Source organism: Ixodes scapularis, unplaced genomic scaffold (genome assembly GCF_016920785.2).
Source record: "Ixodes scapularis isolate PalLabHiFi unplaced genomic scaffold, ASM1692078v2 PGA_scaffold10__122_contigs__length_95168666, whole genome shotgun sequence".
Taxonomy (NCBI): Eukaryota; Metazoa; Arthropoda; class Arachnida; order Ixodida; family Ixodidae; genus Ixodes; species Ixodes scapularis.
Window position 1 is genome coordinate 7,837,006 of NW_024609836.1, and position 22,736 is coordinate 7,859,741.

General features: G+C 46.3%; 2 protein-coding genes across 3 annotated transcripts in view; both read right to left on the bottom strand.

Moving 5' to 3' along the window:
- Positions 1–1,828: 1,828 nt before the first annotated feature.
- Positions 1,829–3,895, bottom strand: LOC120838367. Its single transcript, XM_040208249.1, has one exon. It carries the CDS (start codon positions 3,893–3,895, stop codon positions 1,829–1,831), a length of 2,067 nt encoding a protein of 688 aa, XP_040064183.1.
- Positions 3,896–6,742: 2,847 nt separating this feature from the next.
- Positions 6,743–22,736, bottom strand: part of LOC8028451 (protein-cysteine N-palmitoyltransferase HHAT-like protein) — a 54,050-nt gene continuing 38,056 nt past the window's right edge. Inside the window, exons 11-12 of one of the 2 annotated variants that reach the window (XM_029973240.3) lie at positions 18,112–18,253; positions 6,743–7,617 (exon numbers count right to left, since the gene is read on the bottom strand). In XM_029973240.3, coding sequence (XP_029829100.2) covers positions 7,502–7,617; positions 18,112–18,253 — 258 coding nt within the window. In that variant the 3' untranslated portion in view covers positions 6,743–7,501. Of the gene's footprint in view, positions 7,618–13,752; positions 13,975–18,111; positions 18,254–22,736 lie in introns of those variants that run through there. The other variant, XM_029973239.4, reaches the window with a different exon arrangement.

A 22,736-nucleotide genomic window follows, 5' to 3' on the forward strand; every position in this document is an offset into this window, starting at 1 on the left:
ACAAAAACATCCGCCAGCCACCTACGATATCAGAGAAAAGGTCTGGTATACTAACAACGGCATCAGACGAGGAAAATTCGCGAATGTGCACGAAGGGTCATACACAATCATTGACTCTGACAAACAAACGTACACCATATCCCGCAACCCTCAAAATCGAACAGAATCCCGGAGAGCAACTGCACATCAACTGAAGCGCTTCCACGATCAACCAACGATCGATCCAGCTGGCCAGGACGCTGCGGATGAGGATGCAGAAGCAACTGTTCGATCTAGCACCTGGGACGACAACGAGGACAGAGTGACCATGGCCGAGCCCAACGTTAGTTTGGCCGAGACGGCATCGAACTTCCCAACAAGATCTTCACAGAGGCAGCGTAGACGCCTTGCATAGCTCAAAGACTTTGTGACAAACTCCAAAGACGCAGTATTTTAAGTGCGGGCGTGTTATCGGAGAGAGCTCCACGACGGACACCTAGCAGCATCTGTAGAGGGCCGAGAGAGAGGACGAGCATCGCGGGGAGAACTCGCGCACGTCATGTCGTCACGACGAATTGTAATCCATTTTAATCCACATTAAATCGTTGGGTTTCAATTAATACTGTTTATTCTTGAGCTCATCCACGACTAACAAAGCAAAGCCAAAGGTACAAGCACATTGTCAGGTTCTTTATGGTAAAAAGAAAGGAAACTGAAAGGTCCGTCTGATTTTCGATATGAAAGAAATATATTTGCACCCAGTTGTTGTTCTACTTGCTGAATCCACGAAAAAAAAGGAAACTTATTAGAAAGTCAATAAAAGAAAGGGGCGTACGTCCAAAGTTCGACTTGCCGAGCTTGGCACTGGCTTGCGCTAGGGTTAGGCGCCTTGACCGGTGGTGGAAGCCGGGCTCGTTTGGCTCCAGCTGTCAGCGCACCGATGGGGATCAGCCAACCGGTTGTTTGGATGACTTTGCCGGTTCGCTCTTGAGCCAGGCTTGCAGTTCAGTTTTGGCGGTGAGGACAGGTCGGCAGACTTCTACCGATGACAGCTTCGCCGGTGTATTCCGTAGCCAAGCTTTTCCGAATGCGTCCGCTCTCGGTTCAATTCTCCTCGTTTCCCCCCCCCCCCCTTCTTTTCCTCCCTCTTTTCTCCGTTAGTCTCCTTCGATTTTCTTCTTCTTTTTTGTCGCCGTATTGATGACATCATTACAATGGCCCCCCTTTTAAGTTTTTTTTTCTTAAAAAAAAAAAACAACCAAAAATTTGTAATGATGTGTTCCTTTGTCAAGTACAAAAATCACAACCAACCAATGGAATCAGCCTACGCTTTAGGTGTGCTACATGTGTTCCATTCGAAACAAATATTCTTGCAATAACAAACTCCAGTGGAGCGCGCGACTCTTGAGCTGCTTTGCTTTGTCTAAGTAATGAAGCGGCTGATGGTCTGTTTGCACCACGAAATGCCTACCGTATAAGTACGGATGAAACTTTTCCACTGCCCATACGAGTGCCAGGCACTCTCTCTCAGTCGCAGAAAAGTTCTCCTCTCTCGGAAGGAGTCGCTTACGGGCGTACGCTAAAGGATGCAGTGTCCCCTCGTGTTCTTGCATAAGCACCGCCCCCAAGCTGTGTTCGGCGGCATCAGTTCTTAGGACAAACTCTTTTGAGAAGTCTGCGCTTTTAAGAATAGGCGATTCCGCAAGTGCCCGCTTTAACATATTTATATGAAAAACCTTGTGAGTATGACCTAAATTTAACTTGTAGTCGACCTCGCTTTTCTTTTCGACCACGGGAAAGGAACCTTTCCATTGCATAAGCAATTTGTTATGGCTGGTAGGTAGCAAGATCAGGGCCCTATCCCTACTTTCAATTGTCGGCCTCTCGCGTTTCGGTCATCATGTCGCTTTTGACTCTGATGTGTTTCACCCAGCTTCTGGTGAGTTAATTCAATTGTTTGCTCTAACCGACTCTGTAGCTCTAAGACGTAGCAATATGTCGTCTTCAGCTCCGGGCTGATTGTACCTTCCGTCCAGATTTCTTTCAGAACCGACAATGGGCCTCGTACGTGTCGTCCATAAATCAACTCAAAAGAAGAAAAACCTGTACTCGCCTGTGGTGCTTCGCGATAGGCGAAGAGCACCGGAGCTAAGTATTCATCCCAAGACTGAGGTTTCTCTTCGCACATCTTTTTCAGCATTGGCCTGAGCGTACCGTGATAGTATTCGACCAGACCATTGCACTTGGAATGGTAAGGGGCAGACAATAAGTGCTTGAACGAGAGCAGCTCCGTTACCTCATTCATCAACTCCGAGGTAAAGCTCGTACCCTTGTCAGAAATAATCTCACTTGGTAGACCCACTCTGGAGAAAATTTCGATTAACCCTTCCGCTACTGTCTTTGAGTCAGTGGACGGTTGGGCGACGGCCTCTGGGTATCCAGTCGCAAAATCCACTAGGGTGAGTATGAACTGATTCTCATTCTTAGAAGTGGGCGACAGCGGTCCAATGAGGTCGATAGAAACTCGTTCGAAAGGTGTCTCAATGATGGGCATGCGCCCCAAAGGTGCGTTCGACACCATTCCTTTAGGAATCGTTCTCTGGCACAGGTCACACGAACGCACAAACCGCTTAACATCTGCTAAGACTCCGGGCCAATAAAAGGATTCTAGGACTCTCTCACTCGTACGCTTGACACCCTGGTGGCCTGCCATTGCGATATCATGAGCCAGACTGAGGATATGGTGGCGCAACGTTCTGGGGACCACCACTTGGCGGAACTCCTTCCCGTTTGTGAGGAGGCATCTGCGGAAGAGAACTCCCTCACTTAAATGAAAACTGTAGGTGTTGCCCCCTTTTGTCACGTGAGTGTCGGCAATCCTTCCGCGGCAGATATCTAATGACGTGTCTTTCAACTGTTCTCTTTCAAGGACGCCTTTCGTGACATCTTCAATCCCAAAGCTGGGTGTGGGATTTGGAGTAGCAGGAACATGGCTCTTCAGTGCGGCGAGTATGTTTCTGTCCAGTTGCAAGATCTTTGCTGCATCATCCTCATCCCCACTTCTCCTGTTTGGATCGAGGTCTAATACCTCCTTGGCTCCCTGAACGTTGCCAATAATTACATCATAAAGAGGCTTGTCCATACATTTTGCGACTACCTCTCCAGTAAAGTATGGAGACTCAATTCTAACGATTGCTTCTGGCAACAACCTGCATGTCCCGCCTACTAGGACCACTTTGCGTTGTTTGCCCGTCAGGTGCTGAGGACCAACCAACTTTCTGCGTACGATAACGGTGTTGCAGCCAGTATCTCGTAACACCTTAGCGGGTTGTCCGTCTAGTAGTCCTTGTTCTACTGGCATGCGTCTCTTTGGTTGTTGCTCCTTTTTATCGCACACCACACTCACGAGTGCTTCGTTGGTATGCTCCACACCGTGTGTTTCATCGTTATGCAAGTGACTTTCTTCACACTCGCATCTTGTACTTCCAGATTCAGGTACCATAAAGCATGAGAGCCGAGTTTTTCCGCCCTTCCGCTGAAAGCATGCTTTGGCATCGTGTCCCGATCTCTGACAAACTTGACATACTAGGTGTCGCTGTTCTGTTCTGGACACGCAATCGGTCGCTCGGTGACCAACTCTGCCGCACAAGAAACACCTGATTTTTGTTTCTTGCTTGATACTTGGCAGGTCACTGTTTAAATCATTATCCCTCTGGCTATGGTCCTCCTTGAAGTGAGCCAGATTGTCTTGCCTGTGCGCTTCCATGAACTTATCCGCTGCCGCGGCCATCAAGGGAATTGTATTGCAACTCCGCTCCTTGAGGAACACAGCCAGCTTTAAATGACAGCCGTTGATGAACTGTTCTGCGATCACAAGGTCCCGCAGATCGCCGTACGTTTTGGGACGAAGGCCCATCTCCACCCAGCGATCGAATAATCCCTCTAGCCTCGCGGCGTACTGGCTGCCTGTTTCGCCGTCATTTGGAGAGCTTCCTCGGAATCTTTCGCGATATCCTTCGGTTGTAAAGCAAAACCGCTGTAAAAGTGCCATCTTTACTTTCTCATAATCTAAGGAGTCGTCCGGGGACATCCTTCCGAATACCTTTAGGGCCTCGCCCACCAAGCAGAGGCTTAATGCAGTGGCCCACTTTCCTCTTGGCCACTTCTTTCCCATGGCTAAAACCTCAAATCTTTTCAGGTACGCATCCAGGTCATCTCTTTGGTCGTCAAACGACAGCATTAGCTTATGGGGACTGATATACTGTGACGCAGTAACTCTTTGGGGTCCTTCACCACCGCCCGCACCATGCCTGTCACTTGCCGACCCCTCGGCCTCAATCAACCTAAGCTTAAGCTGGAGCGTTCTCTCCGTTTTTTCCTCCAGTTCCGCTTTCTGTTGGAGAGCTTCTCGTTCGGCCACTCTGTCCTCTCTTTGCAGAGCTCGTTCCTGATCAACCCATGTTTGTAATTCTGTTCCCGTAATCCCCAGCTTTTCACCTAGGGCCATCAACTCCTTTAAATCCATAACTTATATGTTGCACCAAAAACCAGACGGATGATCATCAGTGTCCTGTCGCGGACGCCAGTTATTGTCAGGTTCTTTATGGTAAAAAGAAAGGAAACTGAAAGGTCCGTCTGATTTTCGATATGAAAGGAAAATATTTGCACCCAGTTGTTGTTCTACTTGCGGAATCCACGAAAAAAAAGGAAACTTATTAGAAAGTCAATAAAAGAAAGGGGCGTACGTCCAAAGTTCGACTTGCCGAGCTTGGCACTGGCTTGCGCTAGGTTTAGGCGCCTTGACCGGTGGTGGAAGCCGGGCTCGTTTGGCTCCAGCTGTCAGCGCACCGATGGGGATCAGCCAACCGGTTGTTGGGATAACTTTGCCGGTTCGCTCTTGAGCCAGGCTTGCAGTTCAGTTTTGGCGGTAAGGACAGGTCGGCAGACTTCTATCGATGACAGCTTCGCCGGTGTATTCCGGAGCCAAGCTTTTCCGAATGCGTCCGCTCTCGGCCCAATTCTCCTCGTTTCCCCCCCCCCCCCACTTCTTTTCCTCCCTCTTTTCTCCGTTAGTCTCCTTCGATTTTTTTCCTCTTTTTTGTCGCCGTATTGATGACATCATTACACACATGCATGCAGCCCTGAACAATGCTTGCACTGCACGAGCGCTGGTGCTTGACAGGAACGCTGAAAGCCTGGAGCTTGCTCCCGTAGCTTTTGCTCAACAATTACAGAGAGAGTATAATCATTGTGCCGACATGTCAGAATCATGAAAACAGAGCCAGAACTTTAGTTTTAGTTTGATGTACTTGAATTTTCGTAAAAGCAACAATTGTTATAAAGGCATTTGACTGTACCCAAGTCTTGACACAGTTAAACAACAATACTTACTTTGGACAATATATTTATGACTACAATTTTATTCTTCGAGGCTTTTCAATGGAAAATGCCAAAAAATGCAATGTCTATTACTTTGAGCAGCTTTAACAACTTGAATGTATTAAAAAAGTTATCACAGAACAGGTTTTCCAATATCGGATGACGCCTGCAGCAACATTCGTCTTCACAACCGGCACATTCAGAACTGATGGCTGCTGGTCTTGTTGGAAGCGTGCGACAAGACAGTGGCACCACGGTGCGAACCTAGTAGAAGAATTTTGCATAGACATTGTCTGCCATCCGACCCTAGTCAGAATATAGGCCTAGCAGGCACTCCGATATGGTGCAGCGTTGCTTCGTCGCAAGACCATCTGCCTACGACCGGCTGGCGTGCTGAATGGAATATGCCCGCGCTACCCTTGTGGACCCTTCCCGTATTATAGTTTGATCGCTGACCTCAATTTTAGATTAAGAGGTGAGGTCAATCTCTTCCCCTTGTTTTCCGAGGCAGTGTTGACGAACACTCGTCGAAAAGGGACTCTCGACGATTCTATCTTCTTGTTTTGTGTGATATAGAGCTGAAATAAACGCCGCATGAATTACCTTCGTAACACGGTATGTACACTTTGTTATTGGTATGCCATTTTAATTCTGACAGACTGCACGTCACTGTCGAGCTATAACAGTTGGTGGGAGGTATACGTGCAATGCCGGTCCAACCTTTCTTTGCCAAGTGTCGCGTCAGTATCGAGTTGCAATCGTAAAAGACTGGTCCCGAAACGCTTACCAACAGCGCTTCGGGACCGATCTTCCATCAAACGCGCGCGTCCGCTCCGAGTGTGAACAGGTATTTACGTGGCTCTTGCTGACACCCGTACTTCAAACGTGTCTTTTTTAACGTCGGCTCGCTCCTGCATCTCCGAGGCTGCGAAAAACGCCTCAGCAATTTGTTTCCATCTACGTCGCTTTGCAAACGACTGACACGGTTCGCCTTTTACCAACAATGACAGTTGGGTTGACTTCTGGAGTCTTCACCGGAAGACTCGCTGCACTTCCCAACAGGCATACCAGCGTATGGAACTAGTCCCATGCTGTCGCTGTAGCACAACACATCTCATTAAATTTCGCTCAGCTGCGATGCGGCGAAGAGAGGCGCCGATTCAGAAAATACGTCGGTGACATCAGCGCAGTAAAACCTACCGGCGCACCCCAACTCGTCGCCGCTAACGCTCCCATTCTCCTACTGCCGAGAAAACTTCCGGTTCCGGAAACAGCGTACGTCACGGCTTGTTTTGCGGTCAGTTGGAGAGAAAGAAAAAGTCAATATTTCATTAATTTTTTGTGTAGAAGTTAATAAACCGAGACGAAAACGGATGCCTGTTCGGCATTCAGTGAACATTGACGGTTTAATGTGAAAGATATCTGGAAAAAGTAAAAAGGTCATTTCATGGTCACTTTAATTATGCGACGTAATGCGGACGCAGTCGTCGGTGGCTTTGCCAACCGGCTGCCGAGGCGGAGCAGTGGCCCCCTTTAGGTGTTGCACGCTCCCAATAGACCTGGCACTGCACATAATAATCTCGAAGCCATCGCATATTAAATATAATAGTTAAAAGGTATCGTCCATCGTAACTGAAGAAGGTAGGGCGAGGGAACGGAAGGCCGGAGAGGAGGAAGCAGACGGAACAGCAAAGAAGAGAGGGGAAAACCTCCCATTCTCTTTAGCGTTCCGCCTGCTTGCTCCTCCCCGGTCTTCCTTTCCCTCACCCTACCTTTCTAAGTTGCAACAAACTATATTAGTGCACAAAGTACAAAATGAGCAATTGTGACAGTTCTTTGCTGCACATACCATAGAACAAAGTAAGTAGGATGCATGGGGCTTGCCATCATTTGGTAATCTCTTGAAACCTTAAGTAACGAGGTAAGCTGCGTAGAGATGGCCGAAGTCGTCGACCGATTAAGAAACACGGGGCGAGCCCTGAGCGTCGTATTACCACAGCCATTAATTGCTTCGCTAGCCAATAAGAAACCCGAAGAAACAGACCACAAAGCGAGAAATGCAGACACGATGAGCCACGCCCCGCACTTCTTAAGCTGTCAGCATGTATGAACGACAGTAAACAGATGGTGGTGACTCAAAGGACTACAAATGCTTAGACGAGTCGGCTGAACCAGTCTTGTCCCAGTCCATGGCGTCCATGGACACGTGACAGCCGCAGTACATCACGAAGAGCAGAGGCACCAAAGGCATTGGAAAACCTGCAACGAAACACATTGAGCCAACCCTCAGAAAGGGCCCCACACACAACAGCACCGAGGCCTAGTACACGCGCTTGTGCGGTCGAAGGTCAGAGGCTCAAGAAGGTCCCAAGAACGTGTGCCCTAGCGAAAACAATGGCATGAATGCATCCAATGCACATGCAAGAGCATGTAAGACGTTGCTGTAGACCGACACACTGCTCAAAAACAAGCCCGCGTTTGCCCAGAAATGCCTGCGCCGTGGCGACAACAGCACCACCGCAGAGGCATGATGTTAGAGCCGCATGTTGGTCTACAAGAACATGTAAGAGCGGTTTCTGCGAAGACTTTCAGAAATTCCTGGAAATAAGGTGCTTCAAAAAAGAGAAACTGTTTTCGGAAAGTTCGGCCATGGTGGATGCCAGGAATTGCAAGAAAGCACGCTAATTAGCAAAATCATTACCACCTTTGTAATTAGAGAAAATAAATGTATTATGCATTTATTGCGCTGTTTTATTCCATTATGTCTAATGAAACACTATGTTCGACACAGTGCAAGTTGCTGTTAACTATGTGGTTTGGAGCATGCAGATTTGGGTTCATGTTTAAAGCTGAAACTGATAGGTGTTGACATTATTGAATTCTTGGATATTTTCCAAGTGGTGTACTGACGTCATGCAACTATATTATATGAATACTTTGCTGCTGTGAGGAACCGCTTTTACCCTCCCGCTTTTTAATCTGTTTTCTGTTAATTTTTATGTTTAGAAAATAGGCATCTACTTAAAATGGATGCCACAGAGCGAGAAGAAAAAAAATATATAAAAATTGTCCTTTTGAATGCATCTCCTGGGCAGTGTGCCACAGACTCCCAACACAATATTATAACTGCGATAATTTTTCCAGCAAAGCAAAGTGTCTCTGGAAGAACGACTGCCTAAAATATAAATACGATAAAACAAGATACAATGAACGAAAATACAAAAAAATTACTTTCACTCTTTTCTGACTTGAAAAGTTGTTTTGTTTGTTTTGTACGAAGATAAGCAAACAACTTACCGTAATATCCCGAGTCATCGCCCACCCCCCTACCGCCTGAAATTCATTAAAAAAGTGGGGTGGGCCATGTCTCGGTGGGTGAGCACAATCACTTGAAAAAAAGCGGAAAAAACCGCCTATTTTTCTCTGCGTATCTAGCACTGATGCACAAGAGATACATCAAACTCAAAACTCGATTTAGTTTCATTGTTTTATAGAAAAGAATGCTCACGAAAGAATATTTTACTATAGCGAAGTCCGTTGCTTGCATACGCGCTAGAAACACCGCCGATCTGCATATAGCGCGAACTTTTGTTCCGTGAAAGAATGTCACCTCTATGTTCTCCTAGTTAGTAAAAAAAAAAGAAAGAAAAGTCTACAAGAAAATAGAAAAACCGACGAGGCGCAACGAGCGAGCGAGCGAGCGGACCAAAGAAGCGACCAAGAGCAATCCTGGGAAAGCGGGAAAGCCGGCGGTCGCGTTGGCAAATACTTTGGCGTCAAGCCAAGTCGGGCGCCTTGTCAATCGCAAGCTCTTGCGCAACTTTCTTGTTTGGTGCATACTATCGGGGAAAAATGAAATGCGAACAGAGGAGCGCGTGGCTCGCGGTACAGGCTGCGCCACCTGGAAGTGAGCCTAGGGGCGAGGTTGCGTGGCCTACTCCGATGTGTTCACGCCCCTCGCTCAGCGCTCTTCAAGCTTCGGCAGTTCGCCTCTCAGTACGCTGCAAGCGTCACCGCTATCTTTGCTGGCTCAGCGCGTGCGGTGCGAAGAAGCTCGCCGCACACGCCGAGCAAGCAAAGATAGCGGTGACAGCTTTCAGCGCACTGAGAGGCGCACCGCCGAAGCTTGGGGAGCGCAGAGCAAAGGGCGTGAACACATCGGAGTAGGCCACGCACCCTCGCTCCTAGGCTCACTTCCAGGTGGCGCAGCCTGTACCGCGAGCCACGCGCTCCTCTGTTCGCATTTCATTTTTCCCCGATAGTACATACGTGCGTCCGTGCACGGCGGGCTATCAATGCACGGTTGGGACGCTCTGCAAACGTCTGTGTAGGGCGTTCCAGCAAAGCTTTATTTACGCGTTGGCTTTGCCTAAAATATTGCACAACCGCGGTCGCGACGTGCGGGAAGGAGCGGGTTCGCGGTGTCCTTACTTCGGCGGAGACAGACTTTGACTTAATACTCCGCGGTTACATTAACAAACTCTTATATTGTTATCTCCACGTTTTCTTTTCGCACGGATACACGACCACTTTGGGGTCGCTCACGGAGGAAATGCGTAAACAAAAAGAAGTGTCTTTCCCTCCTTCGTTTTACTTTGTCACGGAAGTCCTCCAACTGTAAGGTCCGCGGCCGCGGCCGCGTCATTCGGGTAGGATGAGTGTTCGCGGATCGCAGAGTCCGCGCTGGGGTATTTGAAGGGGTGGGCGATGACTCGGTGTTTTTTCGGAAAAAGATATTGGCCCAAAAAATGGGGTGGGCGATGGCTCGGGGATGGGCGATGACTCGGGATATTACGGTAATAAGGTACCATCCAGATGCCGTTTTTTATTTATTCTCGATTCTATGATGTAAAATAAACGCACAAATTTTGGGTCTAACCCGGTTCCAAAGTTTGCAGATGCGGTTCGGATACAGATACAAAGTATGTGGATGCGGATCGGATGCAGATGCAAAAAATGTAAAAACATTGCGGATGTGGTGATGCGGATGGAAAGTCCGGGGATGGGGATCGGATGCGGATGCCCCAACTATTATCCGTGCAAAGCTCTACCGATGTCTCACGCGCATATCGCGGAAAGCGCGAAACGCGAGGTTCGTGAAACAATAAAGACACAAGAACATGCATGCTAAGGGGTGGTCCAGCCAGTTTTGATTTTGAAGAGATTTTTGGAGGAGGTATCAGGAAAATTTTGTATTTTGGAGCAGCTTTGGAGCAGCTTAGGAGCAGCTCGAAAGCCCAAGGATGGCAGTTATACTGTACTAGCTAAATTTCCCCTTTGAGTGCTGTGAGCCTGTGCCATAAACTTAATCAAATTCATGTTTTGTTTCCATTAATGCTAGTGGGCAAAGGTTAGCAGGATTGATGTAACGCATGCTTATTATCACCACTGAAAAGTCGATGTAGAGTACCAACTGAACCCTCTAGATCAGGGTTATTCAAACGCTTTGGCAACGGGGTTAGAAAATAGACAGAACAGCATGAATGAAGAAATGCTAAATAAGCATTTAAATAAAAAAAAACTTAAACTAGAGCAAATATCTTTTTTTTTGGCTCGATTTGCTACTTTTTTTTACACATCAAAAGATGGCTCACTCCTATGGTGGGTGACAGGTTTAAGGCTCGTCCCACCCCTTTTCCCTTTAACGCTAGTGAGGAGGCAACCTCCAATGTTGGCTCTGCAGAAGAGGAAAGATGTTGGGAGGAGCTTCCCCTTAACCTGTCACCCACTATAGTCACTGCAGTGTTGGGATTAATGATGGCCTCGACATTAATGCGGCTACTTAGCTGTGGCCAGATATAAGCGAACACTGCTGACCAGGAAGCACAGTCATCTTTGATTAACTGAAAGTCGGCACAAGCAAGCTGGTTAACATTACTAGACATAACACAACCCTCGGACTGCAGAAAGCAAAAACGACACACACACGCAAATTCTCTCTTCTTTGAAAAAAATGCTATTTCTAGGTCAGACGTCCCTATTAAACGTGCTATTGCGGCGAGGGTCAGCAATGCAAAGATGTAATACAAACCCGAGACTGTAGAAAGCAAAAACGACACACGCATGCAAAGAAAAGTCAATTTGCGTGCGTGTGTCGTTTCTGCTTTCTACAGTCTCAAGTTTGCATTATAGATCTTTGCTTCGTTCACCCTCGCCGCAATAACAAGTTTGGTAGGGAAGTCTGACCTAAAAATAGCATTTTTTTAAACTTTTCTTTATTGCACACCAAAAGATAGTCCCACTCATTGTTTTCACCCGATTTGCTCTTGATTTTAGGTGGGCTATCCTCAGGGTATTATGGCACTTTATTTTTAAACACCATATGCTGATTATTATGAGATTACAAAGTAATTGCGACCAAGAAAACTGACCACGCATGAATCAGAACACATATGAACTTTGGCCTGTTGACACAGGACAGACGAAGACTTATGAGAATGACAGATCTGATAATGACAGAATGCAAGTTATGACACGGATTGTAGTTACAGAGACATGAAATAGGAAACTACAAATAGTGATGCTGGTGATGACAATGCACAATAACTACAGTAGACTCTCAATAATTCAAACTCCACGAAGCTACAAATTTTGTTTGAATTATAGCAAGGTTGAGATATCAGAAATTCGTCTGAATATGATGCCTGATAAAATTATAATTTTCCATTAGAATGGTTACACATTCAAAGCAGATATTTGGTGATTTCCTTTACATAGGCCTCCTGATCATAAGCAGGTACACCACACATAAAACTTTTGTGACATGTATGACATAAGTTTATATATTCCTCAAAAATGTTTATCGTGGACTGTTCAGACAGCACATGACAACTTGAAACAAAATTAAGCGTGTTCATCAGGGCAAGAAGTTTTCTAATGTGAACTATTATGTAGGGGACACATGAGCAATGAGAACGGGCACCTGATGGTTATGATAATGCAATTAATGCAAAGCTGCAAGCGAGCTGGACAAGATTGGAGAAGTCCCTGGTTCGATACCAGGACCAGGCAGACTTTTTCAGTTGCGTACCAGTCACCTAACTAAGTTTGGAGATTTGTGTTTGTCCTTTGTCCCCCTTATCAGGACCTGGTGATAATTTTCTTAACTTGCGCGGACGCTGTGCTGTTAACCTATGCCATGCCGCCACATCACAGCGTCTGCGCAGGTTGATATGGGAATTTCCGCGTGGTGGTCGCTTCCATGGCTCAAGTGCGCCCTGCTTGAGTCCCATTGGGTGCGCTTCTCACCGAGCACCGAAGCACTGTGGAGAAGCGACACCCGAGCAAGCAAGCTCTGCGGGTGTTGCCTCTCTGCAGTGCACCGGGGCTTGGAAAGAAGCGCACTCAACGAGACCACAGGAACAAAAGGTAAGAATTACACGAAAATGGCGTTCGAATTAAGCGGCCTATGAATGCATTAAAAAAAGTGAAAGCCGTTTACAACTCCCTGTAACGCCGAATTGGAGCGCAGCTCTTGAGGAGGAGGAGGGAAGGGTACTGAGGGGAAGGTAGACCTTTCCTCCTCCTCCTTCTCCTCTTCCCCTCATTCTTTAATATGCTCCGGGGGGGGTCACCTGACCTCGGAGGGAGGGGGTCACGTGACCTCGGGGAGGGGGCCACGTGACTTTGAGGTGATCTTGGAAGGGGTCACGTGACCTTGGGGGGTCACGTGTCCTTGGGGGGTCACGTGACCTTGGGAGGGGTCGCATGACCTTGGTATGACCTTGGGGTGACCTTGGTTACGCCGACGGCAACGGCGACGCCGCTCAAGCCAGAAACGGGCGCCTAAGAGCTGCGCTCTAAAACATAGTGGCACAATCAAAATTTTAAAATTTGTTTGAATTAACCAGAAGTATGAAATATTCGAGTTCGAGTTATTGCGAGCCTACTCAAATATGGCGAGAGAACCCACGTTGTGATGCAGATTTTCTCTCATTCTTTCCAATATCGTTGCTTGAGCTTTTAAAGGGGTCCCCATAGTTTCGTCGAAACACGTTTCATGGGCAGCATTTCATGGTCACACATTTCCTGGAAACACCTTTCGCTGACATTATAGGAGCTGTGCAACGATTTTAACGTTGAAAGAATTGGCGTCTTCTGCTTTTGATATTGTTCACCTTGTCACAAATGACAGAAAACACACCTCCTTTCATCGAAATCTTGCGATTCCGCCGCATAATAGCGAGGCAAAACTTGGAATATTCCCCGACCTGCAGCCGCGAGCAGCGGCCATGAGAAACACGCGGCGTCACGTCAAAGGGGAATCTTGTAGAAAGATAGCAAGTTGTGCGAATACCTGCTCGATAAAAGGTAACTTTTCTATAAATCTTGTCCTTCCAACATAAATATAAATTCGTCAAAAACCTGGTATCATCAACAAAACTTTTATTATACAGAGTTTTTGGTGCTGCCATCTATCCCAGGTCCACAAAAACCGTCAGCTCTCTCTGCTACCGCGAACAACCGCCAGAAGCTGGAGGGGGAGGGGGACAGGGCCGGACGGGTATGGATGGACCCGGAGGAGACTTTCCTCCTTGCACCATATTGTTCGCGGGGCGCCCGCCAGCACGTGGTCACGCGGTCGCAAGCGGATGAGTTCTCGCTGCTCACTGATGGCTGTAAAGAGAGAACTTTTCCTGAACCCCGCGCCTACCCCATAAACGTCACTGCGCACATGACCCGGAAGACGACGTACGAGTTGAAAGGCGGCAAAAACCTGGATCTTTTACCTTTTTTTAAATAAAAACTAGGGTATCCAGGCAAAATCTGTTTTCTGTAGTTCACTGCAGAAGTGTTAGGCATCAACTTCCACAATAATTTAAGCAAAGCCCTGAAATTGTTGCACAGCTCCTTTAACAATTAATCGACACTCATTACGCAAATTGTATGCTGTAGGTTTTCGTTGCACGTGTATCACGTAAAAGTGCAGAATGAGCCATTAGCAACCGACTTCTTTCTGAAGAGGCTGTCCAAATAGCCAACGGCATGCAGTTGGGAAACATCGCAGAAAGCTGCAAACTTTTTCTTGCGACCGACTCAAAGGAGGCTTTTGGTGGTTTTGAAAGTGATTAACATAGCAGTGACAAATCTTTGGCCTAATAAAGTCTATTTTCTCGAGATAGATAAAATATTAAATCTGTGTGCACTGCACTTTTCTTTTCCTTTTTCTGGCGGAAAAATTTGGTCACCGCTATCTAGAATTTTGGTACCGTTCTGGGATAGCCCCCCCCCCCCCACCCCCTTTTGTAGGTAATTTTGACTTGCGTGCGGGGGGGGGGGGGGGGGGGGGGGGGGGGAGGGTGCGTGCGGGGGGCGCTTGCTCGGGATTCTACGGTATCCTGATCACGGGAGAAGTAGCAATTTCGAAAGGCTTTTATTTTCCTAAGTAATTTGCTTATTGAGCAATATGACACATCAAAATGTGGCCAATTGGTTGTTCTTTCAAAAGAACTTAGGTTCGTATAAGTGAGAAAAAGATTTGAAAATTAAATATTTTGTAGAAGAATCTGGAGTTGGGCAAGTTGGTACCTCTTAGATTCGAAGAGCGCCAGAAAACAAGGACAACAGAAGGAATAGACGAAGCGATTCAATATCTTGAAATTACAATGTATCTGCAGAAGGCGTATAAATGCCGACACTGTTACAGTTATTCAAATTAAACGACAAATAAAAGAAAAATCCAAAACGGGGGTGGAACACTTGAAATGTACTTGGGAGCAGGCACGGGAGCAGGTAAAACCGCTGTTCTGGAGCAGGTTGGGATCAGCTAAAACTACAATCTGGAGCAGGCTATGAGCAGCTCAGATCAGTTTTCATTGCACTTCAGCTTGTGTATTAGACAAGCACGGGAGCAATTTCAATTGTGCTTAGCAGCATAGATGAACATGAGTGGTTAGGGACCTAGGTAGATGGGATAACAGCGTGACAAATGCAAAAACTTGAAACTTTGTGAGCCTTAATGAGAACCAAAAAACAAGTACCATATGTTTCTGAAGATAGAGTCCTTGATAATTTCTGAGTGGCTTTCAGCTGCTCAAAATGCAAACCAGCACAGCTTATCGCAAAACCCACACGTGCTCGACATAGTAATTATATGTGCGAACCACGTGACGTGCGTAAGCAACAGACGTGCAGTTGCGCGGAGGAACAGTCAACGAATTTCGAGTTTATACTATTGTGCAACTCAATATCGAAGCAGCACATTACGATTAACGGAGTTATCATATTCAAAGCGATAAGCAGGAGCAATGTTAAAGTACGCCGAGCAGATCTACCGCTCGCGTGAGAGCTGCTGGCCGGCAAGGTTTTGGATCAGACCGTGTTTCAGTTCTTTCAAACAACAATTTATCTTGCTGGAATGCGGTTCCAAGTTCTAAGGATGATGTACTACAAGGAATCTTTAGCTCATTTGTTTTCAACTGGCTGACATCCGGATCCCGGGCCGCAGAGCCTCAGGCAATCTGACGCTTATTGACTTGACCTCACCTCGGCTGACTTGCTTAACCGCCTATGGTTGAAGAATGACAATCGAGTCGCAAGTGGTGTAGCGCTTGGAATCCGACCCCCGGGTTTTTTCCCGCGCTTCCGACTCGGGATACACAGGGAGAACAAACAGAACAAAGGATTGCAAGGTCGAACAAGCTAAATGCGCTCATTGTTGCCCATCGAGTCAATAGAAACCGAAACCAAGACAACAAAATTTTTTTGCCGCACAATTTACGATTTGGTGCATGATGGCGCGAGCTATTGGCAGACAACTGCAAGACAGTTGTCTGCGCCATCCTGCACATGGTGCAGGACGGCGCAGACAAATGAGTCTCGTGCAAATTGGCGCAAATGGCGCAGCCGTTCCACCCCTGCAAAATATACAAAATGTGCCCTACACCCACGGCAATTACTTCTGAAAGTCAGTGTACTCTCACTGACGTCTATTTTTGGTTCGCCGGAGAGTTAGCCTCCGTAACCATGCACTTTTCACCGAAGGAATGCTTATATTGGTGAAACACAGACAGTACACCTCACATCCCCAGCAGAACGCTTTCTTTGTGTTCTACCGCAGTTTTGTCATAGTCTTGATAACAGTTTCCTCATATTTAGCATTTTTTTCCGCCTTGTTGGGAACATAAAACGTGCACGCCGGCTCAGGACAGCATTGGAAATTGTAGTGATGCTTGACAACAACCATCTGTTAAGCGACACCTATAATATCACTTAAAGTGTCCCCAGAGCTCTTGAGGTCTAAAAAATGCCACAATACAGTTGAATTACGTAAATGATGCCACCTTTGTTACGAAGGCTGATACAAGCAGTTAGCCATGTTAGACGAGTGCAACCACCATTCCCAGGACTATTTTTGACAGCCCACCAGCTTGTGATAAAGTTCAAACCTACGTTGAAATTGAAACTAGTCCTTCGACTATCCATGAGATTGTGAAACATTATTCTCTCCACTAAGGTTAATTCCTTGACCTTTCAAACTATTCTGGGTTTCCTAACGTACCAACGTTTTAATGAATAGTACGATCGAGGATTCACGTCATTCGACATGAGAAAAGGCAACAATTTGTAATCAAACAGTCCTGACCGAGCATGCTCACGAAATGGAAACCATGAGCAAGCACATTTCTATGAAACAGTGTCACCTTCGGAATGTAGGCATGCAGGAAAAAATAATTACTTGCACTTGTTAATCATCAGTAGGTGTAGTGGGCTTCAAAATGCAACTAAAACTGTTAAAACTGTGCCGCATTACGAATTTCGGTAAAATTGGTGTGAGACAATGCTGCGGAGCCAAAACCTGCATTGGGTTGTGATGGTCAATGGAGTGATGGATGGATAGATAATAACGGCTATACCCCTAGTAACGGGCAGTAGCCAGCACCACCTAGCCTAAAAGAAAACAAAAATAAAAAAGACCTGACACCCCCTTTCCAACTCCTAAGCCAATTCATTCCTCTAACTATCCCCAGGCCGTAGAGGTGATTGCCAGGAACACTTTTGGGGGATTGAGCAAAAAAACTAAAAACAACACCACCCGCCTCCTCCTCCCTCCCTGGCCCACTGGGAGGCAGACTTTGGGCCACAGCCACGCGGAGGGAGTCCCAATTTTCCTTTGTCACGCCTGTCCCCAGCTGTGCTAGCTAGTTTTACTTAATTCAATTTTCCTCAGATAAATTTTGCCAATTATCTAACCTCTTCTTTGTGACTGTAATCCTTTTCTCTTGCATTCTTTCATCATCCATTCCAATTTCCAACGGCAGGAATCCATTCTCCCTCCACTGAATTCCCACAGTTGGCGAACAAAAACAAAAACTCTTCCAGAAACCAATTCATTAGCAGATTCATTTACTTTGGCACAATTTGGCGCTATTTTGGTTTCGGGGCGCAGCAAGGCGCAGACAAGCGGGAATCTATCAAAATGGCACAAATGGAACAAAATGACAAACTCGCTCATCACATGCATTGCTACCGTATATCGCGCAGTTGATGCGATTACCGTCTGTCATCGCGTGACGTCCGACGAGAATCGGGCGTGGCCGACGTTTCGAATTTTTCAGCCTATGGACGCGTAGCCGGAACAGAAGGACGGTCGGTTGCTCGGGGGAGGGCATTCGTGTGGGATTTTACGTATGCAAACCAGTCAGAGATGTATTCCATGCATCATAGTTTCACTACAGGCGTTACTTCTGAGGCACCGAAGTGCCCCAGAACGAAGGGCATCCTGAGAACGTCGGGAGAAACAGGCAACCCCACCTAGGACGACCTTTCTCAGGAAGATGAGGCCAACGTCCACGTTGCTCAGGAAGAAGAGGCAGGAGAAGATGGAGAAGAGGAAGTGGGGCGTCGTGACCACTGCCCTCGCTGTTCGCAGCCAGATCCCGGTCAGGTATCTCCTCTGCACGGAGGATGAAAAAACTGAAGCCTCTTTCCAAACCTTGCCAAGTGGGCTTGTCAAGGATGTGCAATGACAATATACAAGGTGTTTCAGCTAACACTTTCAAAGATCTCCAAAAATAGGGTGGTCTAAAGAAAAAAGAAACTCTTCACAAAAAGAAACCGCTAGGCATGGGCGAATAGAGGATTTTGGGTCCGAATCAAATTCGAAGCGAATAGTGATTTTGGTAAACAATTTCTAATCGAATAGTTTGAATAGTACAAGCAAAAAAATACCACAAGATATGTTTAAATTACAGTTTTATATTTGCCCTTATTTGGTATTAGATGTACTGAAATTGTTAATTTCATGCGTATCGAGTTTGGTAGCATGAAATGGTTGAAACGGTTGGAAGCTTGCGCCACCTGGCCGTAAATCCAAGCCAGAGTAAGAGAAACCCATTTATATCGAACTCGCAAAAAAACGTCTACCAGTTCGATATAGCGGGTAATTCGATATAAAAGTTTTAATGAATTTGACTCTCAAAAATCCACTTTCTGCTGAAATATTACACAATAAAGTAATCTTGCATTTTCTGCTGCCTTTTCTTCATTGCATCCGCGGTAATGATTTTTTTCTACGCTATCGACGGACTCCAAAATGCTGAGGCCACTGCCTTCTATATTTGTGCATTAGCGCCAAACTATGCCGAGAGCATGGAGCACGTCCAACAGGAGCACCTTCTCCTGCAGAGTGCCGTTTTGCTCTGCAAGTTGGCTCTTCCCTAAAACAGGTGGCTGCGTTGGGGGAAACCAACTAACAAAGCAAGCTGGCTTTTTCATTATTTTCTCTCTCTCTCTCTCCCCCTCTCCCTCTCTCTCTGGGCGGTTGCGTCCTTTTCGGAGAAAAAAACATAATATTCTCTTTCGTGGACAGAGCGGGGAGAGGGAGCACGGAGCACCCTCTTTCCGCTCTCTCCGCAAAAGATATATTATCTTCAAAACAATCAACGCAACCGCCCAAAAAAAAAAAAAAAGCCAGCATGCTTTGCAACCTGGTTTTCCCCCAATCGGCCATTCGCGTTGGGGGAAAGCCAGCTTGCAGAGCAAAACGGCGCTCTTGGTAGTTTGATATATTGATAGCGGCTGCTATTTTTGTTCGATGCAACCATTGTTTTTGCTATGTATTATCACTGTAACATTACTGTGCACAAAAATTGTTCGATATAAGGAATAATTCTATGTAAACGGGTGTGATATAGTCGGGTTTGACTGTATATAGAGAGGTCGAATAATTCTATATTGTCAAATAATTCGATATGGTCGAATACTTAAATTCGATTCCAAGCGAATGCCGAATAGAACAGAATTCGATTGGCTATTCGTAATAACCGAATATTCGCCCATCCCTAGAAACCGCTAGCCCCGGCAGACATCAAGGATTGCAAAATGCCTCATTAGCTTAATATTTACCTAAAATTTACTAACTAACTTTTTGATTAGAGAAAATAAAGATATAGCTCCAATTAGAAACTTGCCGAATGTCATCGAAAACCCCTAAATTGGTAAATTTTGGGACGACATGAAGCACATGGAAAGCGCCAGGATGCCCTGAAGTTCCAGCTCGTGCAGCAGGCGGGAGGCTGGCGATGTGACGACACTATACTCCGTTTCACCTTATGTTGTACCGCAGACAAGGCTAGAAGCGCGAGCTCATAGCGTTGAGAGCTACTCTTAACGCACGAGACCTTGTGCTGCCGCGATGTGCCCTAGAGCAAGGGGCTCGCGCTTGTAGCCTTTCCTGCGGTACATCATAAGGTGAAACAGAGTATAAGGGCGTGCGAATATATGGAAATTCAAATATGAATCGAATAATTTCTTTTATTCAACACATTCGATTTGAGAACTGCATACAGTCGAACCTCGATATAACGAACTTCAATGTAACGAAATCCTCGATTTAACGAAGTATTTTATTTTTCATAATTTCTTGCCCATAGGCCCCATGTATTTTTAGTCCCCATATAACGAAGTCTATTTTGCTGCTATTTCAATATAACGAAGCGCCATTGCCATAGAAGGCAATAAATAAATCAACTCTAAAAAACAACTTCGCAAAAAAATTGTGGTTAAAAAAAAAAGTATGCGCAAACGCGAGCGCTTGATAGGTTACTTCACGGGGACAGGCCTTCCAACGTTCCTAGGCTGCCCGAGGATGCGGTGCCGGTAGCGCCGGCGAGGCATGCGGCAAAGCGGATTCCGCGAGGCTGGCCAGAAAATGCCGAGCAAAAAGTTAACACAGCATAACAGCATCACCACTGACATTCACTGATCATCATAGTCCACTCTACCGTAGGTAGCGCGGGAGCCAACTTCAGCGGGGGAGCGACGTGATGGCGCGACGCGCGACCGCGCGATCCGCGCGATACCGCGCGACCGCACGGGCAGTGCCATCTAGGAGAAGACCGAAAAGACCGATTATCGTCTTGCGAGCGTAATGTAAAGCAAAGGCGCAAGCACACTGTGGGCGCAAGGGGGCAAGTAAACTGTGCGGTCAAGAGTGTGTGTAGGTTGGAAACATTGGCACCGCCTAAACTAAACAGCTTTATTTTTTAACCGGGCGGTTCACTTACGTGCTTGCTGCCATAAGGAAACGTAAAGTTCTTTCTTTGGATGAGAAAGCAAACGTTTTGGACGCCATCCTGAAGAAACTGCCGAGATCACGAGCACTCGGGAAGTGCTCGACGCAATGGACGTACTGAGAGGTACACGGTGTCGCATGGGCAGCAAGATGCCGTGCAAGCGCTCTGGGCGCTCGAACGCCGTATGACGCCGCCGACGCCGCTGCTACTGTCGGACAAGGCGCAAGCAAAACTCGCGGACTACTTTGCCCCTAAATAAATGTCATTTTCGGTGAGTTTTCATACCCGTAAAATGTTTCGGAATTTTTTTTTAGCGCATGCTAAACCCAAATTTCGATTTAGCGAAATTTCAATGTAACGAAATAAATTGCGAATTTTACCGACTTCGTTACATCGAGGTTCAACTGTATTTGGAATTTCCCGAATATTCGGCCATGGCCAAATATTCTAAAAAACTATGAATATTTGGAGAGAGATCGGAGTATTTGGGTAAATAGGGAATAATATGCGTGCTGCACATGCCCCGAGAATCCTGAAATATTACAGGATCTTTATTCACCGAAATCTACATGCGATCAATTCATTATCTGTTCTGTATCGGCTCGTTTCCGTTTTTGCCTAAAACTCATATCTGCCCCACGAGATAGCAGTAGTTTCGGCTTCTTTTATTTTGGTAGAGTAAGCTGTGCACCACTTTTCAGAGCACACCTCTTAGGCGCCCATTTCCGGTTTCAGCGGCACCGGTGTCAGTGTAATTGTGTGTATTGCATTATGGGATGTCACAGTTTCCCCGCTAAATGTAGCAGGGAAACTGAATTGGTGTTGGGGTCACGTGACGTCAATTTACCCGCTAACTTTAGCGGGAAAACTTAACCCGCTAAATTTAGCGAGAACATTTTCACTAAATTTCCCGCCAAATTTAGCGAAAAACTTTTCCCGCTAAATTTACTGGAAAAATTATCACTAAATCTCTCGCTACATTTACCAGAAAACTTTTGCTAAATTTCCCACTAAATTTAGCGGGTATATTTCTCCACTAAATTTAGCGGGGAAATTTTTGCTAAATTTAGCGGGAATATTGATCTGCTAAGTTTAGCAAGGAAATTTTTGCTAAATTTAACGGGAAATTCAGCGAATGATTCCCGCTAAATGGGAGGGGAGCAGGAGAGGAGGAGGGGAGGGGGAGGAGGAACATACCCTGCCTTCCACACCCTTCCCTGCTCCTTCTCCTCCTCAAGAGCTGCACTCTAATTCGGGATTGCAAAGAACTGTAAACGTCTTTCAATTTTTTAGCGATATAAACTATGTATCTTTGGATAATAGAAATAGACAAAGCAATTAGAATTTCTTAATCATGTTTTCTTAAAGAATTCATAAATGTTTGTAAATTACAAAGAGAAAAATCTACAAGAATATTGCATCGCCAAGACAGCAACTCAACCACCGGACAAGATGGCTATTACAGCTTTGTGTGCTTTGTTTGGCAATTTGTAAGTGATGCTACCTGCTCTAGATAATGCCAGTACTGTCCCTGCTCGAACGTGTTCTCCGAGCATGGCCTCAGCCGCAGCTGATGAGCCACCGAACAAGCGAGAAACGAAAGCCAGAGAAAGTCTCTGGCACACAAAATTCTCGCAGCTGACAGCGCAGTGCAAGTCTTGCAACTGCCTTTCTAGAACGCCGACGGAAACGGCTGAAACGCTCCAAATCCCCCCTAAACAACACCCTCGCTAGGTGCGAGAATATAAAAAGGACGCTGCGAGCAGGGCCCCCGAGTCAACCGACACAATTGTAGGGTTCAACAGAGGAAGCGGCTCTTGTCGCAAAAGGCAAGGGTCGTAACCCCCTTTCTTATTACTGCAC

Coding starts and splice junctions, on each gene's coding strand:
- LOC120838367 (XM_040208249.1), bottom strand. CDS start 3,895: ATGGGCCTTCGTCCCAAAACGTACGGCGATCTGCGGGACCTTGTGATC.